Here is a 24,048-nt window from a genome sequence, read left to right on the forward strand (position 1 = left end):
CGCGCTGGAGCCCCCCGGCCGTGCCACGCGCGCCGCCGAGTCCAGAAGCGCCCGCACCGCCGCCACCTCGCCATCGCGGTGGAGAGCCCGCTGCAGTGGCCGCCGTCCTCGTCTAGCGAGCGCCCGAGCCCTACAAATACCCCAGAAACCGATTCCTACCGCCCTTTTCCTCTCTCCTCGCTTCCACACCGCAGAACATAGCCGCCGCCCCGCTTGAACGCCGGCGAGCTCACCCCGCCGCGGAGCCGCCACCCCAGACCCGCTCCACCCCAATAGCCCCCACCATTAGCCGCGCCTCGTCCTCGCGCAACTCCCAGGCCGCTTCCCCTCGCCCAACCCTCACCGGAGCACCCTCGCCGTCGGTCGCCTCCGCCGCCGAGCTGCCCTGCTCCGTCGAGCTGCAGCTTCCGAGCCCCTCCCCGCACCCCAAGACCACCCTGTGGTGCGCCTTGAACCCGTGGAGCTCCCACACCCCTCCACCCTCGCCGCCGGTGAGCCCCTCGCCGGGAAACGGCCGGTCAACCGCCGCCTCCCCTCTCTGACCCGGCCAAGGGACCTCGGGTTGAAAGGAAAGAAAACCCAGGGGGTTATTTGAATAGGCCTAGACTCAGATGAATAGTGCCTTAGGGACTGCTTTGTAATGATTTTCAGAGATCTTTGAAATTCAATATCAATTCATAGAAAATTCATTAAATAGCAAATCTTGATGTTTTGGAATCCTCTTGAAGAGCTCTAAGCTGTAGAACCATAATATGTTAGGCTTTAGTTGCAAGTTTTTGCTGTAAAAATTGATTTGTGTTTCTAGTGCATAAATATTAGTTGTTTTCATCTTTTTCTTAACTACTGTATAAAGTCATGGCTTGCAGTGAAACTTTTATGGTAGTTTACTCATGTGACACTAGATTTGCTATGAAAATTTCATGATCAGTTCTATGTTGTAGCTATTTATTTGATTTAATCCTTGTTTAGTAGACTTTAATTATGGTAATTAGTTTCTATTCTTGTTAAATCATGAAAATATTCCTGAGTGTTCATATGGAGTATCTTAGCTTGTCCTGAAAGTTTGAGCTTCAGTTCATGGTTAGATCAGGAGCTAAAAATATATCTTTCTAATATGTTGTTCTGTTTTGTTTATTTTCTGTTATTTATTTCTTTGTAGATAAAATCATGAAAAATTCACTGTAGTTAATTCTTTTCTGTATAAATCTTCTGTTAAATTTTGAGCTTCCACTTTGCTCTAGTTTGACCTGTATAATTCAAGCTTTATCTAGGTGTTTTCTGAATGAAAGAATTGTTGTGATTATTTGGCTACATGTCTTGGCATGATTTTTGCAGGATAGCTTAGTCTGTTCATGTTCTGTTTAGGGTAATTTTTACTAAATTTATTGTTGTTTGTGATCTGAGTTGTTGATTTAATTAGCAAACCTTGAGTTAAATGCTATAGGAATCAAACACCACTCATTTTATGAAGTTAGTATCTTGCTTGTGCTGTTGATCATGATGCCTTGTGTAGTTAAATTTGTTATTTAACTACTCTATAAATGATTGCCCATGTCTGTTTTTAATGTTGTTCTTGCATTACATATAGACACGACTGCCTTATCGGACGGGACGTACGAGCTGATCCCGGAGTCTGACGGAGGTGATCTCGAAGCTCAAGTAAACACTGCTGAACTAACTGAAGCCCCGGACCAAAGTTCGGAAGAGCCTAGGGCTGAAATAGTTAGCAACTATCGAGAAGGCAAGCCCCGGACCTAACCTATATTTCAAATTAATATCATTTACTGTATTACTTACTTGTGCATTTACAGTTCTTAGGATTTGAATTGAAACCCTAGATGCATGATCCTAGGAACCTATGTACTGGACACTAGACTTGAGTTCGACTTCTTGCTAAGCTTATAGGACCGGTAAAAGTCGAGTGATTGCCTGTCACTCGCGAGCTTTATAGGAATTGCCTGTTTACTTTCTGTTATCAATATAAGGACGACGAACGGGGTTGTGATCGATATCATGACTTTATGTGAGACCCCGTCTGTGTTGATGAACTTGCTAAGGTCGCGGTGTGTGGTAGTGCTGGTTAAGTTTTTGAAAGTACTAGTCACATGCCGTAAATATGGTACGCGGCAAGCCTAGTAGCCGATTGGACCGGGGAGTGGATATACCTTTCACTCTCTCAGTAGGGATAGGTTTTATTTTTATGTTGCGCAACACTACGACTTCAAGGGACAAGGTTCGGCCTTGGAGCCCTGTAGTCGGGGAGAGTGACCCTATCCACAAGCCAGAAAGAAAGGTCAACGGTTGTTTGGGAATGACCCGACGGTGTTCCAGACGTGTGTACTAGGTTATCCTTGCAAGGTTGAATTTCGATTCAGAATCGTCCACCTCTCACGATGAAATGAGATTGCTTGATCTCTTTGCCACACAGAGTAAGAAGAGTAACAATACTTTAATCAATCGTGATGTTTGCTTAGATTTCTACCATGATTGGATAGTAGTTGCTTACATAGAATGGTTAATCAACTAGAATCTTGAAAGCTAAAACTTGAAAGTAAGGACATACTCTTTATTGCTTTTCAGCAAAAGAAAACCAGAGCCTCACAAAGCCTTGCATAGTCTAGCTAAGGTGGGCTACTTATACCCGTTGACGGTTAAGTCTTGCTGAGTATTAGAATACTCAGCCTTGCTGTTGAAACCCTTTTTCTGGTTTGAGTTTTGAGGATCAGATCGCTAGCTTGACCTATCCTTGCTCGTTGCCTCCTGGCTGGTCCGTAGAGTGGGATACGTCTTCGACCGGCAATGACTATGACGAGTGATACCATGCTTGGGCTAGCCTGGTATCCTTTTTGCGACGTGTTGTAGCCGTCGTGTTTTATCTTCCGCTGTTTAAACCCTGAAGCTTTACACTTATGGCTTGTATAACTGTTTTACTTAAGTTGGCTTTGTAATACTGGTTTTAACTGCTTTGTAATCGTTCCTATGCCTGTATTGTAAAATTGTGGTTGTAATATCTCTGGACTCGCCTTCGTGCGGGGTATGCTTGTTCGATCCGAGAATCGGTGGTTGTATCGGGACGTTACCCGACATACTAAGAATTGTTCCGTTTGAAGTGCGTTTAAGCTAATGTTGTCTTTATGGTGATGGCCTGCGCACTTGAGCCGGGATAATTTAGGCGGTTCTGCCACAGCATCCTGCGAGCCCTTGCCGTGGCCTCGATGCACTACATTATGGACCTCAAGAAGGTGTCGGCGGGGTACGTCGTCCCGAACGATGCTAGTGCGGACGTCGCGTCGGCCATCATGGACGACGCTGACGCAGCTATCGAGGAGTTCGCCACCATCCTGGCCGGGAAGCTCGAAGCTGACATCCCCCCCATAGCTAAATTTGACGCTGTGGATGACCCGCAAGGGGGGAAGATAACCTGTAGAGGATCTGGGCCTCGGAGCCCATGTAAATAAGTTAGTACTTGTCGTAATTGTACTTTCTGAATTAAGTAATTTGTTATTGTAAATCGAGAGCGTGGCCCATCGAGGCCTTGTGCGTTCGAGCCTTCATTTTTTCCTACTTTATTTCCGTGTTCTCGTATATGCCTTAGATAGGTTTCTGCGAGGAAGTTGCCGTTCATAAACGACTTAGGCGCAGGGAGGTGAGTGGGGATGCCGTATCTCGGAGGCGTAGGCGGTCCCACGGCTCAGCCGATCCCGTTCCTTAATCGTTTACGCCTTGCGTCTACCTTTCTGAGTATGCGAGAAACTTAGGCACAGAAATTTTTCAAAAAATCGTTGGCGATTTTGGGGATGTTCGGGGGTTCCCCCCGTAGTAGCCCCCGAGGGTAAAGCCAAGCGTACCTCAGTGTTCGTGCGCGTCCGAGCCCCCGAGGGTTCGAAAGATTCCCAAAAATAAATAAGTAAAGCATACTCTTTATTGCCTTGGGAAACTTTAAAAGTATAAGTACAAGCTATGCACAAAAAGCTTGGAATTCTAAGGATAGAAGCAACATAGCTGCTGTATATTCCAAGCATTGGTGAAGACTTCGCCCTTTCCGTTAGCTAGCTCGTTCGTGGGTGCAGCCCCTCGGGGGAGGCCTTCGAGGGTGTAGCACCCGAGGGTGGCCCCCGAGGGTACACGCGACGGAGAGGGAGACTTGTAGAAAATCGGCGGCTCGTAGAGCCCATGTAATCGGATTAGCGATTTTCCTTAAACATGTTCCTACGCGAGAAGACAGATTAATGTAAACCGACAGTGTGGCCGCTCGCCGTGGGGCCTTGTGCGTTCGTGCGCACCATTTTTGTTACTAAGTTTTCGTGTTTTCGTATGTGACTTAGATAAATTTCAACGAGGGAGTTTCGTGTTCATAATAGGCGTAGGGTGGTGAGGGGGATGCCGTATCCCAGAGGCGTAGGTGGTCCCGCGACTCGGCCGGCCCCGCACCGTAGTTGCTTACGCCTCGCATCTATTTTTCTAAGTATACGAGAATCTTAGATACGAAAAATTTTCAAAAAACGGTGGCGATTTCGGGGATGTTCGGGGGTTCCCCCCGTAGTAGCCTCCGAGGGAGGCTTGGCTTTGCCGAGGGTAAAGCCAAGCGTACCTCGGTGTTCATGCATGTCCGAGCCCCTGAGGGTTCGGATGATTCCCAAAAAATAAATAAGTAAAGCATATTCCTTTATTATTCCGGGAAATTTGAAATACAAGCACAAACTATGTACAAAGAGCTTGGAATTTAAGGATAGAAGCAACATAGCTGCTTAACATTCCAAGCATTAGTCCTGGGCGCCGTTCGTCGGAGTGGCTGTTGTGGGCGCAGCAGAGTTCGCCGGTGGCTCAACTGATACGTTCGCCGGTGGGCTTTCCGCGTCGTTCCTCGTGACGTCGTCCTGTTCCGCCAGCTTGACCATGAAGAACTCCCGGATGAGATTGTAGTCCCCGTCGCTGGAGTGGTCGGAGCAGGCTAAGCGGTAGTCCGCCGCAGCTTGAAATGCCAGAAACGCCTCGCGATCGCGAACTCCGGAGAAGTCCGTGGCGATGCATTCGCGTATGAAGACGTATCCCTCATCCGCGGAGTCGGGATACGGGCTGTCAGGTGGCAGTGCGACAAGGTTGCGGATCGAGATCAGATGATGACCCAGCGAGTCCTCGTACACACCCACGTGAGGGCCGACAGATGAAGCGTGGGCCGCAGCGGGAGCATGCATCCCGGAGGGGAGGGGCAGCGACTCAGCCGCGCCCTCTCCGGGAAGCACCGTTGCTGCGGTTGGAGATGGTGAAGCGGTGACGTTCTCCGCCACGATGCCGGGCTGCGACCCGCTAGCCTCGACCCGTGTGGGGGAGGTAAGGCGAGCCGCTCCCGCGGTCGGTGGTGGTGAGGTGACAACGTCCTCCGTCACAGCGCCGGGGTGTGACCCACCGGCCTCGACCCGCGTGGGGGAGGCAAGGCGAGCTGCTCTGCATCACGCTATGAGTGCTTGCCGCGCACGTCGGCGCGGGCGCCTCCTGCACCGGGGCGGCGGTGTCGGTGCGTCAGGGTCGGCTCCGGATGGGAGGATGTTCGTGCCGTAACCGTCGCCGGTCGCGGTGAAGTCAAGGCTCCCGAACCGGAGCGTCGTGCCCGCCGGGAGTGGGCGTGGCTCGTCTGCCATCCAGAAAAACAAAGAGAGAACGAAGACAACAAGTCACGCAGCGCCCCCCCTACCTGGCGCGCCAACTGTCGATGTCCAGACCCGGCGGTCTAGCACCAACTAGTAATCGAGCTGTGTGATCTCTCTTCCTGGATGGTTAGTGCAAGAGGCAACACAGGGACGCGCGATGTATCCTGGTTCCGGCCACGGGGCCGTACGTCCAGCAAGGGGTGTGCGAGTGCACTGTATCGTCTTGCACCGGGGGTGCCTGTAGTAGGGGATACAAGCGAGGCGAGAGAGGGAGGGAAGCTCCCAAGTCTCTGCTAGATGAGGGATTGATTGAGGCGAGTGCCAATATCGGGGCTTCAAGAGCGTGTGTGCTCTGTGAGTTGTGCTGAGTGTTGAGTTCTGCCCGGATGGAGAAGACTGAGACCGCCTCCCCCTTTTATAGGCACAAGGAGGGGCGGTGTACATGCACGGAAGAGGGGAAAGTCGTCGTTCTTCCCCGAATCGGGGGTGTGCAGTGGCTAACTACTGTGGAAAGTACACTGTGTTGTACTGGAGATCATGGCACCGGGCGTGCAGTCGTCCTGGACGTCATCCTTGGTCTTGCGGAGATCGCGCTGGCGTCCTTGTGGCTCCTGCAGGCGGCGTGGCGGTTGCTGTAGAGGGTACGTCCTCCAGGCATGGCGTGGCGGTGTTCCGAGGGCCATGCAGGCTGTGGTCTTGCCTTGGTCAAGGCACGGGCTGCGTTCGAGGGTCGCGCCCATACTTATCGAGGGTTCCTCCGAGGGGAAAGTACAATGAGTTGGCAGCACAGTGGTCGGCAGCAGTGCCGGGCGTGTCCGCACAGGGCGCCACAGGTGCCCACAGTGTCGCCACAGGGCCGGGGATGGCAGAGCAGTGACCGGAGTTGGCGGATGGGACTCCGGTCACGGCCGCTATGCGGCATGGTGGCCTGACGCCGTCTGACCCGAGTGTCGCGGCGGAGCCGTGGTCATTTAATGCCTTCGTACGGCGGGCGGGTGGACGGATGGCCGTTTGTCCTCTCTGTCGAGGGGTGGCCTCGAGCGAGGCGGAGACGCGGGTCGTTTGCCGAGGGTCTCAGCGGGGGACCCTCGAGCGAGGGGAAGTTCACCCCGCAGGTTCGAGGGGGTTCGGATGGGCCGCACCGCGTACGTGGGCCGCGGATTGGGCTCCTTTGAGTCCTTTCCTTTCCTTTAGATTGGAGGGAAGCTGTAGGCCTTCGTGGGCCTGATCGCCTGTTATGTGTTTTTGCGTTTTGAGAGTGATTTAGTCCCCGGGTTAGAGTGCCCCTAATTCTGGTACCCGACACGCGATGATTTTTTCACTATATGTGAAAGGGACAATCATATCTACATATTAATTTTAGAGACGAGGACTCCGAGTAGTTGAAAGATTTATTTTCTCAATAAAAGTGCATGTAAAAGCGACATTCACATGTACATACTATTTCCAGTGAGGAGGACTCCAAGTAATTGAAAAGTTTATTTATCAATAATTTTAATTTTTATTCCATATATAACCTCAATTTTGTTGTACTACCGAAGTATCTCTTAATTTTTTTAAAAATGATATCATGCCAAAAACAAAATGTTAATTTTTACTATTTTGTGACGTCATCCGTAATAATAGTTAAAAATTATAACAAACATCCTGCAGCAACACGTAGAGAATCGCCTAATTTATTTACAAGAATCAAAACATGTATATCTACCTCTATAATTTTCTAAAGTAAATAATGATTCCTTATGCATCAATTAGAATCCTAATCGGAACCGGACAAATAAATCAGAATAATAATCAGACAAATCAATCAGAATCCTTATCAAAACCAAGACAATCAAGTCTCTCACAATCACGACACATCATGCCCGCGAAGTGAATAAAGTTGGTGATCTTATATATACATATTACTAGCATAGTATTCGTGTTGCTACGGGTAATATAATAGATCTATATGATATCACTAACTTTATACTCGTTCACTTCGTGTACAGGCCGTATTGTGATCATGCGTGGTATTGATTGTCCAGGATCCGCTTGGGATTCCGATTATTTGTCCGGGTTCCGATTAGGATTCTAATTGTATTTGTGTTTTAATTAGAATTTCAGTTGACAAAAGGGCTAGTCCGACTGGCATACTGGACTATGATTTACCTGTCAATGATATAATACAGAGCAAATAAAAAATTTAAGTGGAAACTTCACTCTCTTTAGAAATAGTATACACTTGTACTCCCTCCGTTCCAAATTATAAGTCATTCAAAGAATCTTGGAGAGTCAAAGTTTTTCAAATTTGACCAAATTTATATAACAAAATGATAACATTTATAATACCAATTAAGTATCATTAGATTATTTGTTAGCTATATTTTCATAGTATATCTATTTGATATCATAAATTTTTGTGTTTTTTTTATAATTTTGATCAAACTTTAAGATGGTTTGATTCTCCAAAATTCTTGAAATGACTTATAATTTGTAACGGATGGAGTAACAATGTATGCTAGCGCAATCAGTAGCCCGTGGGGCAAATGTGCAGCGGCTGAGCTAAGCGGGCCGGGCTCGTCGATCTCGAGCTCCAACAGCCCAACTCCAACTGTGCGAACGGATTGACCGGGCCGGCACCTCGCCACGGCCGGCGCCGGCGGCACCCCGCGCGCACGTGCTTGTCCTCTCCTTCCCCAAGCCGCGACAGCGCCAGTCTCCTCCGCCTTTGCTGGTCCTCCCCCGCGCCAACTAAATACGAGCACACCGCATCGCCCGCGCCCGCGCGCGCTCACCGCCGCCGCCCGTCGCCGTCGCGCTACAGTCCGATCGGCGAGCTGAGGCGCCGTTACCCCGCCGGAAAATCACGCGCCACCCATGTCCCCCCGGGCGCAGGCGCGCGAACCGGCTGGGTGACTGGGTCGCGTACGTGTGGTCCTCCTTTTTCTTATCTCTTCCCGCCCCGGCTCCCGCCTTTCCCACGCACCATACAAAACCAACCATCGTGTACAGCAACAGCTTATGCTTAGCCATGTTCGTTGGAGATCACACGCCGACGACGCTGCTTTTCTGGTAGAGTATGGTGAACCAGCTCTTGCTTTAATCTGCTGGTGCTGCGACGGCCCGAGCATCCATATAAAGCGAGCTAGCCGCTACACATTGTGTGGCCGCGCGCGCGCCCTTGTCCAGGCTCGGAGGAGAGCGCCGGCGGCCGGCCATGTCGTCGTCGTCGTCGAAGCCGGAGAAGGAGGAGGAGAGGGAGGCGCCGTCGCCGTGCATGAATGGCGGCGCGGCGTCGTCGGAGGGCGACAAAGGCGGCGGCTATGGCGGTGAGGAGGGACAAGAAGGAGAAGAAGGCGAGCGGGAGTTCGCGGCGGTGATGGAGCAGCTGGCGCCGGAGGGCGTGCGGGCGCTGCACGCGCGGGTGGAGGCGGAGTGGGGGCCCGTGCTGCAGAGCGCGTGCCAGACGGCGGCGGCGCGGGCGCTGTGGGCCCGCGCGGTGCGCGACCCGGCCGCCACGGTGCTGGCCGGGGAGCGCTTCCTCAGGGGCCTCCACGAGAAGATGCGCCGCGACGAGCGCGCCGGCGCGCGGGAGGTGCACGGCGTCATGATCGCCGTGCGGACGCTCTGGTTCGACGCCCGCATCGAGGCCGCCGTCGACGCGCTCGGCGGCGACCCCCAGGTCGTGATCCTCGGTGCAGGTTCGTGCTACGTGAAACTCAAATTAATTAAATTAAACATCTCAGCGCCGGCTTTTTGCATGCACGATCGATGCGTGAGACCCATGCATTCTTCTTGGTAATACTCCAAACTGATCTCGATCCTGTGCCGACCGGCTTCTAGTTCGTAATTAAGTGACCTGCCTGAACCTAGTTCGTGTTTTTACAACTGTTATAATGAGAAAGAAAAGATATTGCCTTTTAATAAAAAAAACGTACTCAACACGGTCGCTAAAAAATAATAAAGAAAGACACGGCAGCTGAAGTTATCTTTCCTGTACAGAGTTCGAGTTTCTATCAATTTTAATTTGGATCCGTGCAAGGTGCAACTAAAAAAAGGTGAAAGTTACCCCCTGCAACCTGGTTGTAGGATTCACATGGCATTGGCACTTTGGTCCATGTAACTATTGTTTGGCAGTCTGACAAAAACCCGAAATAAAACGCACTTCAAAACTAGGAGCCTAATTCATGAGCAGCATTTTGTCTAAATGTAAATGACTTGGCTGGTCTTCTTCCACGCTGCCCATATATCTGTGGCGCGAAACTTGAGCCCCAGGCCCTCACCTCTCACTCTTGGACACGATCACACGAAGGGAAAAGGGACCTGTGTCCTTATCAAATAATTGTTTGAAGAAAAGCATGTAGTTGTATTGTATACAGTACACACAGGACTACAGGAGACGATCATCTCACGTACAGGGTTTACCTTTTCGTTTTTTTTCCGAATCCCGCCATTTGCCGGAAACGAAATTTCAGCCGAAATTTCGCCGAATTTCGCTAATTCCGAACGGAAAGAGAATTCAAATTCAAAAAACGAAATTTCGGTGAATTCCGACCGAAATTTCGGTGATTTCGACCGAAATTTCGGTGATTTCGACCGGAAAATGATGTCCGTTGTGATTTTCGTACTGTTCCCGAGGTCAAATGAAAAACTTTTGAATACCAACTTTGTTCAGTTTTTCGAGATCTACAACTTTTGTTTCAGGAACTTTTTCATTTGAGCAATGGTTTGAAAGTTATTTAATTATTTCAAAAACTACCAATTAAAAGTCTTGTCATTTCATGCGACAACTTTCATTTTCTCTCTTAGGCCTCAACTGGACTTTTATTATTCTTGTTATGGCGGATATTCCTATAAATTTTTAGGGACATTAGTTGATCCAATTGAAAGTTGTTTTAAATCCAGGACAAACATGATTTGAATTGGTTATCAATTCATGTGACAGTGTTTGAATTTTTTGTTTGATTCAATTTGTATAGAGAATTCCTAAAATGTAATTTGTATAGAGCGAGGAGGGGTCTGGAGAAATGTCAAGCTGCATCGGATACTAAAAAACTATAAATTCTACCTCATTAGACTACAAATAACCTTGTTTTTCAACTAAAATGTAATTTTAGCCTAGCAAATGATTTTAGATTTGAGTGTGTTCTAGTCCTATTTGCTCAGAAGAACACCTAGTTTTTTATCATATTTTTTTCGAATTTTTTATAAATATTTTTGAATTTTTAAATTTGAAAACGAAAAATGGCGAAAAATACCGAAATTTCTCTTCCCGGTAACTAGCGAAAACGAAAAAAAACACCGAATTTCGGCGAAATTCGACCGAAAAATTTAACCCTGCTCACGTACATAAAAAAACAAAAGAAAACAATTGTGGCTCGTAATGAAGACACCTGGCCACGTTACAGGCTTACATCAAGATGAAAGCTTATCCTGGCTGCAGCATTTTGATGCAAGCATGCCCAGCAGCTATTTTGTCCAGACTACAGATAGACCAAATCACACTCAACACGCTGATATTTGTGTCCTTGATGATACCGGTGTCTACTGCGATACTCTCAGATCCCTTCAGCTGGTCTCATCAGTTGGCAACTTGGCAGTTAGTATGATACACAATAGCGCGCTCCACCGCGCCCACAGTACAACATAGTAAAAAAAAGCTGTCGGTGTCCCGACCGGGGGCCCGGATCCCCACTAGTAAATCCTGCGTGTTTTCTCTTCCCAGATGATGATGCAAGAGGCAATCACAGTAACGCACGGTTTATCCTGGTTCCGGCCGCGGGGCCGTACGTCCAGCAAAGGGGGTGTGCGAGGGCACTGTATTATCTTGCACCCGGAGTGCTTGTAGTAGGGGTACAAGCAAGGCGAGAGAGGGAGAGAAGCTCCCAAGTCTCAGCTAGGAGTGGAGTCGGTTGAGATGAGTGCTCAGTAGTCCCTGAACGTCCTCATGAAGAGAGAAGCCAGAGAGACCAGACAGACCAGAGTCCAGGTAGACCAGAGTCTAGGGAGCGCTAAGGGGAGCCCGCCTCCTCCTTTTATAGTCACAAGGAGGGACGACGTACATGAGTGGGGCATGGAAGTCGCCGTCCTCCCCTGAATCGCGGGGGTACAGTGGTTGGACACTGTAGGAAGTACACTGTGGGAAGGCGGCGCGCGTCGCTGTCGTCCTTGATTCTGTCCTTGGTCCCGCGAAGATGGCGCCGGTCGTCCTGCAGTGTCCCGGAGGTAGTAATAGCGCGGGACGGCCCCGGACCCCCTGGTCGGAGTGCGGGCGTGCACACTAGAAGGTCCGGGGGACACGTGGAGGTCCCGGACTACGCAATGGGGGAGGTCCGGGCCCCGTCCATGTGCGCTAAGCGCTCCGCTCGGGAGGACACGTGACGTTACCGGACCCCTTCCCCAGTGGGAAGTGAGTCCGGATGGTCGGTGTCGGCAGAACAGGAACAGAAGCAGTGCCGGGCCTGTCTTGTCTCGCATCGCATGTCCCACAGTGCCGCTACAGCCTTCGGGATGGCGGAGCGGTGACTGAAGTCAGCGGATGGGACCCCGGTCACATCCACTGTGGGAGTGGCGGCCTGACACCGTCCGTCCTGGGCGTCGTGGCGGAGTGGCTGGCCTTTAATGCCTCCGTACGGCGAGTGGTTGGGCGGCGGGGCTGTTTGTCCCTTGTGCCGAAGGGTGGCCTCGAGCGAGGCGGAGATGGTTTACCTGCTCGAGGGTAGATCCGCTACCCTCGAGCGAGGCGGAGATAGTTTAACTGCTCGAGGATAGATCCGCTACACTCGAGCGAGGCGGAGATTGTCCGGCGGGCCCGAAAGGGACCCTCGAGCGAGGCGGAGATCGTTCCGCGGGCCCGAGAGGGACCCTCGAGCGAGGCGGAGATCGTTCCGCGGGTTCGAGAGGGATGCGAATGGGCCGCATGCTGGGATTCATTGAGTCCTTTCCTTTCTTCCAGGTTGGAAGGAGGTCGTGGGCCTTCGTGGGCCCAGTTGTCTTAATATGTGTTTGCGTTTTAAAGCGATCTTAGTACCACGATTAGGGTGTCCCTGATCGTGGTACCCGACAAAAACGCTCTCTCTCTCCGTTATCCACGGCGCCCTCTCCCTCTCCCACACACTCCGCCGCCGCGGCCGCCCCTCCGCCGCAGCCCGCCTCCTCACCCGGGCACCGCCACCGTCCCTCCCCCGCGCAGCCGGGCTGCGGTCCAGTGGTCCTCCGCCGTGCCTCCACGCCTCGTCCCCCACGCCGCGGGATGCTCCTCCACCGGGCGGACCTGCCACGTCGACCCCGCCTACCGGAACCGCCACGTCGAGCCTGACCCCGTGCGCGCCGCTGTACGCGGCTTCCTCTTCGTGCTCCTCGTCGAGCTCGTCTGTCTCCTCGTCGGTCCGGATCTCGAGCGACTCCGACGACGTGGGGCTGGTGCTGCGGAGGAGCAGCAGCGCGAGCTCGGAGGTGGAGAAGATGGCCAGCGACGTCGGGTTCCGGTTCCATGCCGTCAGCCCGGCAGATCTTCAGTGAGGCGGAGATCCGGGTGGTGTTGCCGGGGATTTGGCCCGGCGGTGCGGCGACAAAGGCGGGGAGGAGGGCGGTGAGGCACGCCGCAGCCACCGCGAGAGAGTGCGGCAACCATCGAGGCACGTGGCGGCCCGGGAGGCGCGCGCTTGCCGAGTTGGGGAGGAGCGCAGGGAGGGCGCGGTGGCCGGCGAGGTGCGCCTTGGGGGGCCTGGGGCCGGCATGGAGGCACCGCGGGAGAGAGAGCTCGGCGGCCGGTGAAGCGCGCGTCGGGGCAGCGAGGTTGGCAGGGAGGCGCGGCGTGCGGGAGGGCAGCTGAGCAGAGAGAGAAGAAAGCAGAGCAGAGTGAGAGAGAGAGACCACAGCTCCTAGGCGGCAAATCCATAGCCCGCGTCGGGTGTCTCTCCGAGGCTTGGGTCTCAGCTTTTCCTCCCCCCCCAAAGCACACGTGCCGCTCTGGGAGCAACCGGGTGCTCCCAGCCCAGCCTCCCCACGCTGTATAGTAGTAAGACTACTATATGCTAGGAAACTTTTGGCTTGTATCCTACAAAAAAAAAAACTTTTGGCTTGCAGCTAGGGGTCCCAACACTACACATACCAGAAGGCTTCAGAAACAGATTAATTTCACCTGATATTAGTGAGTTCGTATGGAGTTATTCCAACCCAGAAGCAAACTTAGGGTACACGCACAATTGAGAGCATGTCAAACCTTTGTATATGATAATGCTATCCTTCAACAATCTGATGTCTTCTCTGGAATTGAACGGAACAGGTAGAACAAGGCATACCCGAACTTTAAATGATGAAATGACTGAGCTGTAGAAATACATTCTAGGAATTTCATTTGGATGTAATGCCGTCATTGAAACCTCTAGGCTCAAAAATTCTGGTGAACCATACATTCGAACTTCTACTGTTTTCAAACAAATGTAGTACAAAGTTGATGAAGCAAGAACGACACATTTTGCGGTAGATGAAGCAGGTTGAGTTAAAATTTGTTTCACAACAAGCATCTTCATTTGCAGATAGGTTCGCCTCAAGAAAAGGCTCATTCTGATCATCAATCTATGTTCTCTCTCTCTCTCTCTCTCTCTCTCTCTCTCTCTCTCTCTCTCTCTCTCTCTCTCTCTCTCTCTCTCTTTTCAGGGATGGATGCGAGAGCCTATCGACTGAACTGCCTAAAGGAATGCACGGTATTTGAACTTGATTTCCCGGAGCTCCTAGAAATGAAATCTGATCTTCTGCACGAAGCAATGAGTTCTGCAAATCACCAGAAACTCACCCTGATGGCAAAATCATTGATTAGGGTTCCTGCCAACATACAAGATGGAGACTGGGTAACAAAGCTGCAGAGCTGTGGGTATGTTCCTGAAAGGAACACCATATGGGTGCTTGAAGGCATCATCTATTACCTTCACAATGCAGATGCAATGCAAGTCCTTGAAACCATTGCAGCCAGCCGGTTCTCAGCCTACACAGTGCTCCTGGCCGACTTCATGAACAAGAATGCGACATCGATCTCCCCGACAATGTACCATTTCTACCATGATAGCCCTGACCTCCTGCTGCCTTCAATTGGGTTCTCTAAGGTAACACTGACACAAATTGGAGATCCGCAGGCACATTTTGGGCTGCTAAGTCACCCAGAGAACCTATTTGATAAACTGAGGAGACTGCCAAGATCAATGGAAAAAAATCCGGAGGATGGCACACCATGCTGCAGATTGTATTTTGTGGAAGCCTCAGCCTCACCAGATGACCAGATCATGTGTCCACTGGATCACTACTTGGAATAGTTGGAGTACTTTTTTCATCTGATGGCATGCAGAATTCATTAGCATTCAAACCAAATATGATTTTTGTACAATATTTTTTTTGCTGAGATAATACATAAAATCTTGTCAATGAAAAATACAATATGAAAATTCCATCCTACTCTTTACACATTTCTTACGCTTTCTCAAAGCAACTGAAGTTTTGGAAAATATCACCAGTGCATATAAGCATACATTTAAATTATGGCGCATAAATATCCAAACGAAAGAAACATACTCCACTTTAGTTCCATGTGGTTTAATGAACAGTAAGGTATCTAAAGAAACTGGAGGCACAAGGTATACATGCGTAAATATTATAATGTAATAAACAGGATGATAAGTGGAGCACCACGTAGAGAACCATGTACATAGTAACAGAAACAAAATTTGGATATAGTGCCTGCTTATGGGCTTATTGCTACCATTGCATACGTCAACACAATAAATTCCTATATCTAATTCCACGTTTCCTTTGCTGGCAATTTTTTTTACCACAAGTAACATACAGATCAAATACACAATGTGTGTTCTACAACAAAAGCCCCTGATGACCAAAGGCAAATGAAACCTTAGCACAGGAATATAAAGAAAACAAAAATAATAAGTCATTTTTAAAGCCTTAAGAAAATTTGATGGAACTCAGCAAAAAAAAAGGTCTAAACACCTAGACAGTCTTTAACACTCTGTTCAAACTTGTCAAGGGCAGAGATAGTGCTCAGCAAGCCATCCTTCATCTTCTCTCTGCAGGACATTGAAAAAGATGAATGCCAGCATTTACAAAAGAATCCAAATCAATTCCATAGAAAATAAAGGTTTGTAATCCAAATCCTAAAAAAATAGATATCCATACAAAGAGTGCAGATTTTATTGTGAAAATCAGTTCATCCCGCATGACAAGACATTCCATACAGAGGAGATATGACAAATTGCTGCAGTTTGTTTCTAGTGATTTCCTAAAATGAGGTGATGGCATAGGCTATATCTTCTTTACTACAATATCAACAAACACAGAGTGAATTGATCTTCCATAAACAAGTTATCAAATAAATATCCCATAACAGAACATTGCAAAAGAAATGGCATTGCATAATGCAAAAACACGCACACATCCTGTCACCATATGAAACATCAAATTACTACATGTACTAGTAAAAGCTGCAGCATGTGAAGACTGAAGAGTCAATGCACGATAACAAATCTGGGGCTAAAATAAAACAAGATAAGCAATGCGTCCATGTTACCCACCTGTCACCAATGAGCTCAAAATTACTGTTCTCCACCACAGTTCCTAGGTCGGAGAATGACCTGCAGAAAATCAGTGAACCTTGAGTCCTGCAAAACAATACACAAAAGTTTATTGAGCTTCTCGTAACGCTAGCTAGCGATGGCCTTACTGTATGAGCTCCCCAAGCCTAGTATCAGCTTCAACCTTGAGAGGATCCTTATTGGCAAGCAGCGACGCAGCATTCTTCAGTATCAAACTGAACGTGCAGACCTGCAGGGTAATTTAATCACAGCCCTGGAGTACAAACAGCAGTCTGCCCTTGGTTGAGGCAAAACCCCCGTACCTCAACGCCAGTCTTCGACTGGAACGCGACGATCGAGTTCCTCTGCCGCGGAACGCAGTCCCTCCCCGCCGCACCGATCCGCCCCCTCACCTCCTCGGCGTCCTCGGCAGACGCAGTTGGGGAAGCTGCATTGCGCAGACACAACAGTTGCTAAGAATCTTACCGACATATCTGAACAGATCAGGCAAAACGATGGTCACCCGGGAGACTGGAATTACCGAGGAGAGCTTGGGCTTTGAGGAGGGTGTCGCGGGATGCGGCGATGGGCGCGAGGAGGAAGGACGCCGACTTCTTCTTCTGCTCCCGCAACAGCTCCTTGGGCCCAGCTGCACCGGGCCGACAGGACAAGAAGAGGGGAAGATAGTGAGAGGTCCGGCCACTGCAATGCGGAGAGAGGAGGCAGGCGACGGGAGGGACGCGGTCGTACGGATGCCGAGGGAGAAGGCGGCGGCGGCGGGGCGCGCCGGCGCCGCGGCCAGGACGAGGGCGAGGAGCACGGCGCGGCGGGAGGCGAGGCTCGGAGGCGTAGGCGGCGACGGTTGCGGGTCCGTGGACCTCCCGAGGGGAGAGGCCGCCGCCGCACCGCGGCGGAGAGGTGGCCTCGCCGGCGTTGGACCCGGTGGCGCGGCGAGCGAGTGGATGGCGCGCATTGGGCCGCTCATTGTGAGGGATACTCTGGGCGTGTGGGCCTCCAAACTTCGAGATCAACTCCAAGCCACACGCTGCACCCCGTATGTTACACATGTTCACGGAAATTACGTCTTCGGAGAGCTTTCACGGTAACAGACTCTTCCGCCTTCACGACCCCACGCGCGGGCGCCGGCACCGAGGGGGGCGTCTATTTGATACGCGTGGATGGCTGCGATTGCATCGCACAAGCCACCCACCGCCGCTCCCCTGCCGACCGCCTTTGCCTCCGCCTCCGACTGCTTTCGGCCACCTCCTTCTCGGTCACTGCCTCCGTCTCCGTCTCCAGCCGCCTCCGCCTCCTCTGCGACGCGCGCGATGAATAGACGCGCCCGTGCCGAGTGCCTCCCCTTCCCTTCCCTCCCAAGTCCCAAGTCAGAGAGGTTTAAAAAAAGTCCCAAGTCAGAGTAGAGAGCACGCACGCGCTGGACTCGGAACAGAGGCTAGTGCCCGTAGATGCGAGACGCAGCTCGCGACCACGGACGGCAGTCCAGTGGGTAAGGTGCGGCAGAGGGAGGAGGAGAATGATACGTGCAATGCAAACCATGCTGTTCAGAAACAGAATCGCATTTGCTTCCATCGATGCGGTCGAGTGCACTACTGGGATCCACGCCAACCACACCCATACGCGCGTGGATCACACCGCGGAGATCATATATATTCCCGTGTCGCTCTTTACTCTTGCAGCACCATTTTCTTCCGGACGCAAAAAGGAATCGCATTACTTTCTCACTCTGCGATGACGGGACGGTGACAATGCAGCGCAAAAGAAAAATACCAATAACTGACCGGCATCTTCACCTGGTAAGATGTGTGTACCTACCATGAAACCGGATGCTGGATTCCACGTGTCGTGGTGCTTTTAACCATGAATCAGATTCGAGCTAACTTCCAGCTGGATTAGTCTAATACTACTCTGATCCTGCTGTCACCATCGATCTCAGCATAAACAAAAGCGCACAACAGCTAGCTGGCTCGCTCTGGAGATCAGATCTCAGGAGCATTAGGCTATTCTCATCGCATCATAATTAGCAGCTAGTAGCGCCCAAGCTTGCATCACAAGCGCTGAAAAGAGCGTTAAGCTTTTGACAAAACCTATACGGTATAATGACATGCTGTATATAAGCAATGCTTATCAGCTCATCGCGTCGCATTAATGAAAAGGCCATCGCTTTACAGATCATTCGGTAGCCTAACTGACCGCCGCGTTATCCCTTGCCACTCTTGGCTGCTGCCGCTCGTTGCGCAAGGGAGTTCTGCCGTAGCGTGGCGTGTGAGAATGCAAATAGGTATCTAATAGTATTTCTTTAGTCAGATAAGTAGTTACGATAGCATGTAGTAGCAGAGCGCTCGATAAGGCAAGGTATTGCTGACAATACATACTCAATGTTGGTGTGAATTATTTTACCATTAGCATATGTGCTATAGTACTATAGTCATTGGCTTCATCAGTCTAATTGCGCTATACCTAAATTCCAATGCAGCCTCCGCCATTGATGACATGTCACTCTAGTTTATTTTCTTCTTAATTATTTAAGTAGAATATCATTATAGATCATTCATCAACTGTTTTTACCCGTCTAATGACAAAAAATACAGATAACTTGCATCCGTAGCATGGCCGTGGCGGGGCGTGCTCCTCGTGCGGTAGTCTGATAGCCGTGCACACTCACACTTGGTGGGGCCAGAAAAAGGAGGAAGAGGATGACAGAACCCAGCCTCCCAAACTCCAAAGGCGATCGATGCCAACCAAAGATTGGTGGCGAACTTTTTTCTTTTTTATATTTAAAAAGAGTCAAAATTTCAAAAATATATATTCGTTTTGAAAAATTTCAAAAATACCCCCGGTCGCCCTAAGGGGCGACAGGGGTCCTGTCGCCCAAACAACGGGCGACAGGACCCTAATGTAAATTTTTTTTGGAATTTGCAAAGAGGTCCCTGGCCGGGGGGAGGGGGCTTGTCGCCCCCCCAACGGGCGACAGGGGTCTCCCACACTATATAAGCCCTGGCCGCCATTCCCTTCTCATTTAAGCCTAAAAATTCAGAAAAAAAGAGAGGGGTGAGGAGAAGAAAAGCGGCGAAGTTCTGCCGAATTCCGCACTTGTGATCTACCGGTAACTTCCGTATGAATCCGTTGATATTGTATAATAATTAATTTAATTAGCGGATTAGCTGAATTAGATTTGGTGCTTTAGAACACTCGTTTAGTATTACAATTTCAGTACTATTACAGACATGTTTTTAAATTAATTATGAATTAGAATAGAATTATGACAGTACCTTATTGATATTGCAGCATAAGACAATAGAATTATGACAGTACCTATATTTTCACGCATCGATTTGGTATACGATAGGTGCATTATTGAAATTATTGTTCACCACACTATAGCGTCAATGTCTTCGTCAAGATCAACCTACATTCCGTGGAGCAAGTGTGACGCCACCGTACCCGAAAGAATTGATGTGCCAATGTGCTTCTGCGGTTCGTTATGCAAGTTCATGCAATCTGAGGTTTTAGGAGATGACTACGCTATGAGGTTCTTTATGTGTTAGAACTACGAATATGATCCACCTAAGCGATACGGCAAAGACCGGGCCAAGGTAGCAGGACAACAGACGCTATTTTTCTTTGTGACCTAACATTGAGTTAGGATTCTAACTTTTGTTGGACAAAGTCTCCTCCACCTCTTTGTGATTTTATGCAGTGGTTCGACACCGTGCAGTCGCAGCAGCCAAAAGACTTTATGGAACAATAAGCAAGGTGGGCTGCAGAACGTTGGTGCCGAATGAAGCACGAGGAACAGCAAGAGGAGAAGCGCAAGAAAGAGCAAGAACTGATCCGCAGGAGGATGGAGGAGGTGGATCGTAAGGCGGCGGCGGAACGTGAAGCTGACAGGGAGAGAAAGCGAGAGAGGGCACACCGTGCGAAGGAAGCCGGGCCCGAAGCAATTAGGAAGGGCAAATATCATCGGTGCACTCAGTAGAGTAGTACCATGTAATCCCGGCATTTTACATTCCATAAGGCATGGTAGGTTTAGATGCAACAAGAAATTACCTTGTCGCATGCACATGCCACTGCAATTAGTTGTTTATGTTTTCAGTTGAGAGCTTGACTCTGTGTGTTGTAACTTTTACCATTAATTTGCAGTTGTAGCCGAGAATCTATGAAATCTTTGAACTTGTCCTTAATATTTCCAGACCTTTTCATGTCACTAGAATACTAAGAAGCACACATTTAATTAATATAATGATAACAAATAAGAACTAAGAAATGCATTACATAATGTGAACCATCAAGTTTACATCATAATACAACAGTAATGAAACACACAACACACATGTAGTGGCATGTCAGAACCCGTTGCAAACTACGGTAAATAGATTCTGGACTAACCTAATATGCCTTGGGTAATTTAAAAAAATAATACAACAAACACAACGATGCAGCATATCACTAGCACTAGGTTACTCCTAGTAGCCGTACCCCCACGTAGGAAACTGTGTTGAGCCTTCTCCGCAGTATCCACCCATTGCAGGTGGTGCAGGCGGAGGTGCCGGAGGCGCAGGGCCCTTCTTCTTGTGACAAGGGCAGTTGCAGTAAGGAATAGTGCATGGTTCATCCTGTGAACCGGCAGCATTGCTGGTATCATCATCTTCGTCGTCTTTGTTACCCTCGCTCACTTCCTCATAATGGTTCACCTTGCATTCCAGATTACTCGATGAACTCCTGAACAGAATCAATTGGTGCAAGATCGACCCACCTAGTAAAACCACAGTTTTCTGAGCATCGGAAGACTGCAAAATAAATTTCATATAAGGTGTCTCATTGAAGATAAAGAAATGAAACAACCGAGTATTACCCATGCGTGTGGACATTTAAAGAAACGCCGATCGCCATCCATCCCGTCGGTGCACATATGCACTAAGCAGTCCTCACCATGTCTGCATTTTGGCCACGGTTCTCTACGGTTATCGTATTGTCGAGGAGGAGTTTCATTGGTAAATTCACTCTTGTGCTGTGGCAGAAACTTAAACACTGGTTCCGGAAATGAATCAGGTCCAAGAGGCCCCTCCCATATTATGGGGTCTCCCTTTCTTCCCCCTTTTCCTTTCCCAAAACCATAGTAATTCTTCCCGCTAGACCCACCTCCAGACATTGGGTATACAATGAGCTTTGGTGTTTGAGTGCTGTTGGGAGTTCACAAACTTCGGAGTATTTATAGGCGCACATAGGTTTGATACCCAGAGTGTGGAGTGTAAATGCACCTAAAAAGCCTACATGACAACACAGTGAAGATGCTAACTGACCTAACACTGAAAAGGCTATATTCGATTCTATAAATGACTACTCGATGCATCTCTGTGCATGTAGAGCATCTAAGTGCATGCAGACTCACAGCACTGCATTGCTGCCGCTCGGTCGATCAAGCCTAGATGCCACCTTCCCCACTACATGCCACAGACCTTTGCTGTAGAATGACAGGTCCGTCGTCCTCGCCAGAGAGACTGTTTTGAAGGTGAGCTGGTGTGGTTGCCGTGTTGTCACATCTTTTTGAAATGGTGGAAGGACACTACTATTGGGTTGTCGTCTTTTGTCACGTATGTCTGGGCAAAGAATGCGACATTTGGGAAATCCGTGATCGTCGTGCTGAGCAGTGGCAACCTGTGATCTCGTACTCGCAGCTAGATACACTATGGTCCATATTTTGAGCTATTCGAGCGTGTCATGAAGTTTACACTGTATGCGGTAGTCGTCATCATCGTCGGCGGGATCTCGGCCGCTAACTCCTACCGCACCTAACTTGTCCTTCATTAAATCACGGAAAAAATACTTGAAACTGCATCTTGCTCGACATATCTGTATATCACAGAATACTTATCGAGTTATACTCTTTACTTCACTACCTTATTTAATAATCCGTAAAAACTAAATATGGAATTCAACTACAACATATAAGTATTCATAACTACGTGATGACACTCAAATTCTATACTGCATATGCGAAATTCTATTCTAAATCGTAATTAATTTATAAACACGTCTCTAATAGTACTGCAATTGTAATAATAAACGTGTAGTATTAATTTTCTAAACTAATTTACTACTACGTAACTAAAGTATCATTAAACTCCTACTTAAATGGTTCTACTATAGCACTAATTAAATTAAATTACTCTACAATACCAATGGAAAAATACATAAACTAAATGTATTAACCTACAGATCACAAGTGTGGAATCCGACAGGGCTAAGCCGCTTCCTTTCTCCTCACCCCTCTCTTTAATAAGACAGCCCCCCTCGCCCGCGGGGGGAGGCGACAGGCCCCCCTGTTGCCCGTCGGGGGGCGTGCACGCGCGCCCCCGACTAGGAACCTCGTTGCAAATTTGAAGAAAAAAATATATTTAGGGCCTTTTGGCCCCATAGGGCGACCGGAATATATTTTTGAAATTTTTCAAAACGGACATATATTTTTGAAATTTTGATCTTTTTTAAATATAAAAAAGCGCATTGGTGGCTCCATTCCGTAGTTTCCGATTCCGGAGCGGTGGCTTTATGCCAGCGTGGAATCCAGGCCCAGGATTGCACGGTCAAGACGTGTTTCGTATTTATCGCGTGTTATCCGCAGGGGAGCAGCTAGTTTTGCTACCCATCCACCAAATATCTTCGGGAAATCGTGAAATGTGCATGTATTTTTTTAAAAAATATTATAAAGCTTGGGATCCTAAACCTACTGTCGGTACCTTGTAACAGAGATACCCACTGCTACTGCAACAAGGTAGGACTCGTGTTGTCATCCGTAACTACGCCGTAAGGGGCCCGGCTCTTACCTCACCGAGCCAACAGCTCCGGACCCGCTCCCCGCTCTGGGACGGGACCGGTGACGCCACGTGTCCCTGAGGAGGGGAAGCTCCGCGCCTTAACAGCCGGGGGCTCCGGACCTCCCACGGGTCTCGGACCCCCATATACTATCCGAACCCCTCAGCGGGGAGGGAACAGACACCCCGCCTGGGGCAGGTCCGGAGCCGCCACGTGTCCGCAGGCGCAGGCACGCGCACGGCCGCGAAGCTTCCTCGGGAAGACTCGCTCACCTACCGCGTTCAATACGGGAGATGTAAGTGCGCTCTGCCACAGCAGAGCCCGAGGCGACTTTTGCCAGGCTGCACTGTTGATCGCACGTTACCAAGGCACACAGTACAGCCGCTGGCGCCGCCCACGCCACGCATGTCAGTCTGCTACGCCAGTTGGACACGACGGTTTGCCTTCGCCCATCATGACGCCTACGCGGTAGACCCAACAGTTTACGCCGCAACCTATACTACCTCAACGGGCGCCTCGCCGATGGGACAGGTGAATCCACTCCTCGGTTAGAGAGTCCACAGGGCGATGAAGCGTATCCGGGGAGACATTCTCAACACTATAGCACCATTAATGTCTTCTGCGCAGTATACTATACATCCGCGTTGGACCCACCTGTCGGGGTCTCAACATTGTGTACGCGTCCCCTTGGGCTATAAAAGGGGACACCCGTTAGAGAAAGCCAAGGTCGAAGAAGTCCCGTCAGAGGCCAGTACCCAGCCTGGGCAGATGATAGATTCATTCTTACGCAAGAGCAATACAACTCACAGTGGATGTAGGGTATTACGCTCCGGCGGCCCGAACCACTCTAAATCCTCGAGTGTTCTTGTGTTCTTGCTCTCTAGGTAGACCTGCCGAATCGCTTAGCGCTTCCCCAAGTATTCACCCTCTAGGGTTAAGCGGGTGCACTACGTCACCCGGATGTAGGTCTCCACCTACGACACCTACCTTAGCTTATTTCCTTTTTCTTT

General features: G+C 49.6%; 2 protein-coding genes across 3 annotated transcripts; one reads left to right on the forward strand and one right to left on the reverse strand.

Annotated features, from left to right (window-relative positions):
* Positions 1–8,499: 8,499 nt before the first annotated feature.
* Positions 8,500–15,091, forward strand: LOC120689931 (putative S-adenosyl-L-methionine-dependent methyltransferase Mvan_0910). The gene is made up of 2 exons (XM_039972386.1): positions 8,500–9,331; positions 14,292–15,091. The coding sequence occupies exons 1-2, from the start codon at positions 8,848–8,850 to the stop codon at positions 14,939–14,941; spliced, it is 1,134 nt and encodes a 377-aa protein (XP_039828320.1). The 5' UTR covers positions 8,500–8,847; the 3' UTR covers positions 14,942–15,091.
* A 257-nt stretch (positions 15,092–15,348) lies between these two features.
* LOC120689932 lies at positions 15,349–17,239 on the reverse strand. 2 transcript variants are annotated; one of them, XM_039972389.1, is made up of 6 exons: positions 16,958–17,239; positions 16,749–16,856; positions 16,531–16,655; positions 16,392–16,457; positions 16,208–16,294; positions 15,349–15,703 (listed from the first exon to the last, which is right to left on the reverse strand). In XM_039972389.1, the coding sequence occupies exons 1-5, from the start codon at positions 17,190–17,192 to the stop codon at positions 16,229–16,231; spliced, it is 600 nt and encodes a 199-aa protein (XP_039828323.1). In that variant the 5' UTR covers positions 17,193–17,239; the 3' UTR covers positions 15,349–15,703; positions 16,208–16,228. The 2 variants fall into 2 exon arrangements, with proteins under 2 accessions (XP_039828323.1, XP_039828322.1); XM_039972388.1 differs by having other exon boundaries at positions 16,208–16,267; positions 16,357–16,457; positions 16,958–17,233.
* Between the last annotated feature and the right edge of the window lie 6,809 nt (positions 17,240–24,048).

Source organism: Panicum virgatum, chromosome 9N (assembly GCF_016808335.1).
Source record: "Panicum virgatum strain AP13 chromosome 9N, P.virgatum_v5, whole genome shotgun sequence".
Taxonomy (NCBI): Eukaryota; Viridiplantae; Streptophyta; class Magnoliopsida; order Poales; family Poaceae; genus Panicum; species Panicum virgatum.

What these genes read in the sequence shown, in the direction of transcription:
- LOC120689931 (XM_039972386.1), top strand. Translation starts at nt 8,848, where the DNA reads ATGTCGTCGTCGTCGTCGAAGCCGGAGAAGGAGGAGGAGAGGGAGGCG. An exon ending in GGTCGTGATCCTCGGTGCAG is followed by an intron (nt 9,332 to 14,291) that starts GTTCGTGCTACG and finishes CTCTCTTTTCAG; the next exon opens with GGATGGATGCGAGAGCCTAT.
- LOC120689932 (XM_039972388.1), bottom strand. Translation starts at nt 17,192, where the DNA reads ATGAGCGGCCCAATGCGCGCCATCCACTCGCTCGCCGCGCCACCGGGT. An exon ending in CAAAGCCCAAGCTCTCCTCG is followed by an intron (nt 16,656 to 16,748) that starts GTAATTCCAGTC and finishes TGCGCAATGCAG; the next exon opens with CTTCCCCAACTGCGTCTGCC. An exon ending in TTTGAGCTCATTGGTGACAG is followed by an intron (nt 15,704 to 16,207) that starts GTGGGTAACATG and finishes AATGTCCTGCAG; the next exon opens with AGAGAAGATGAAGGATGGCT.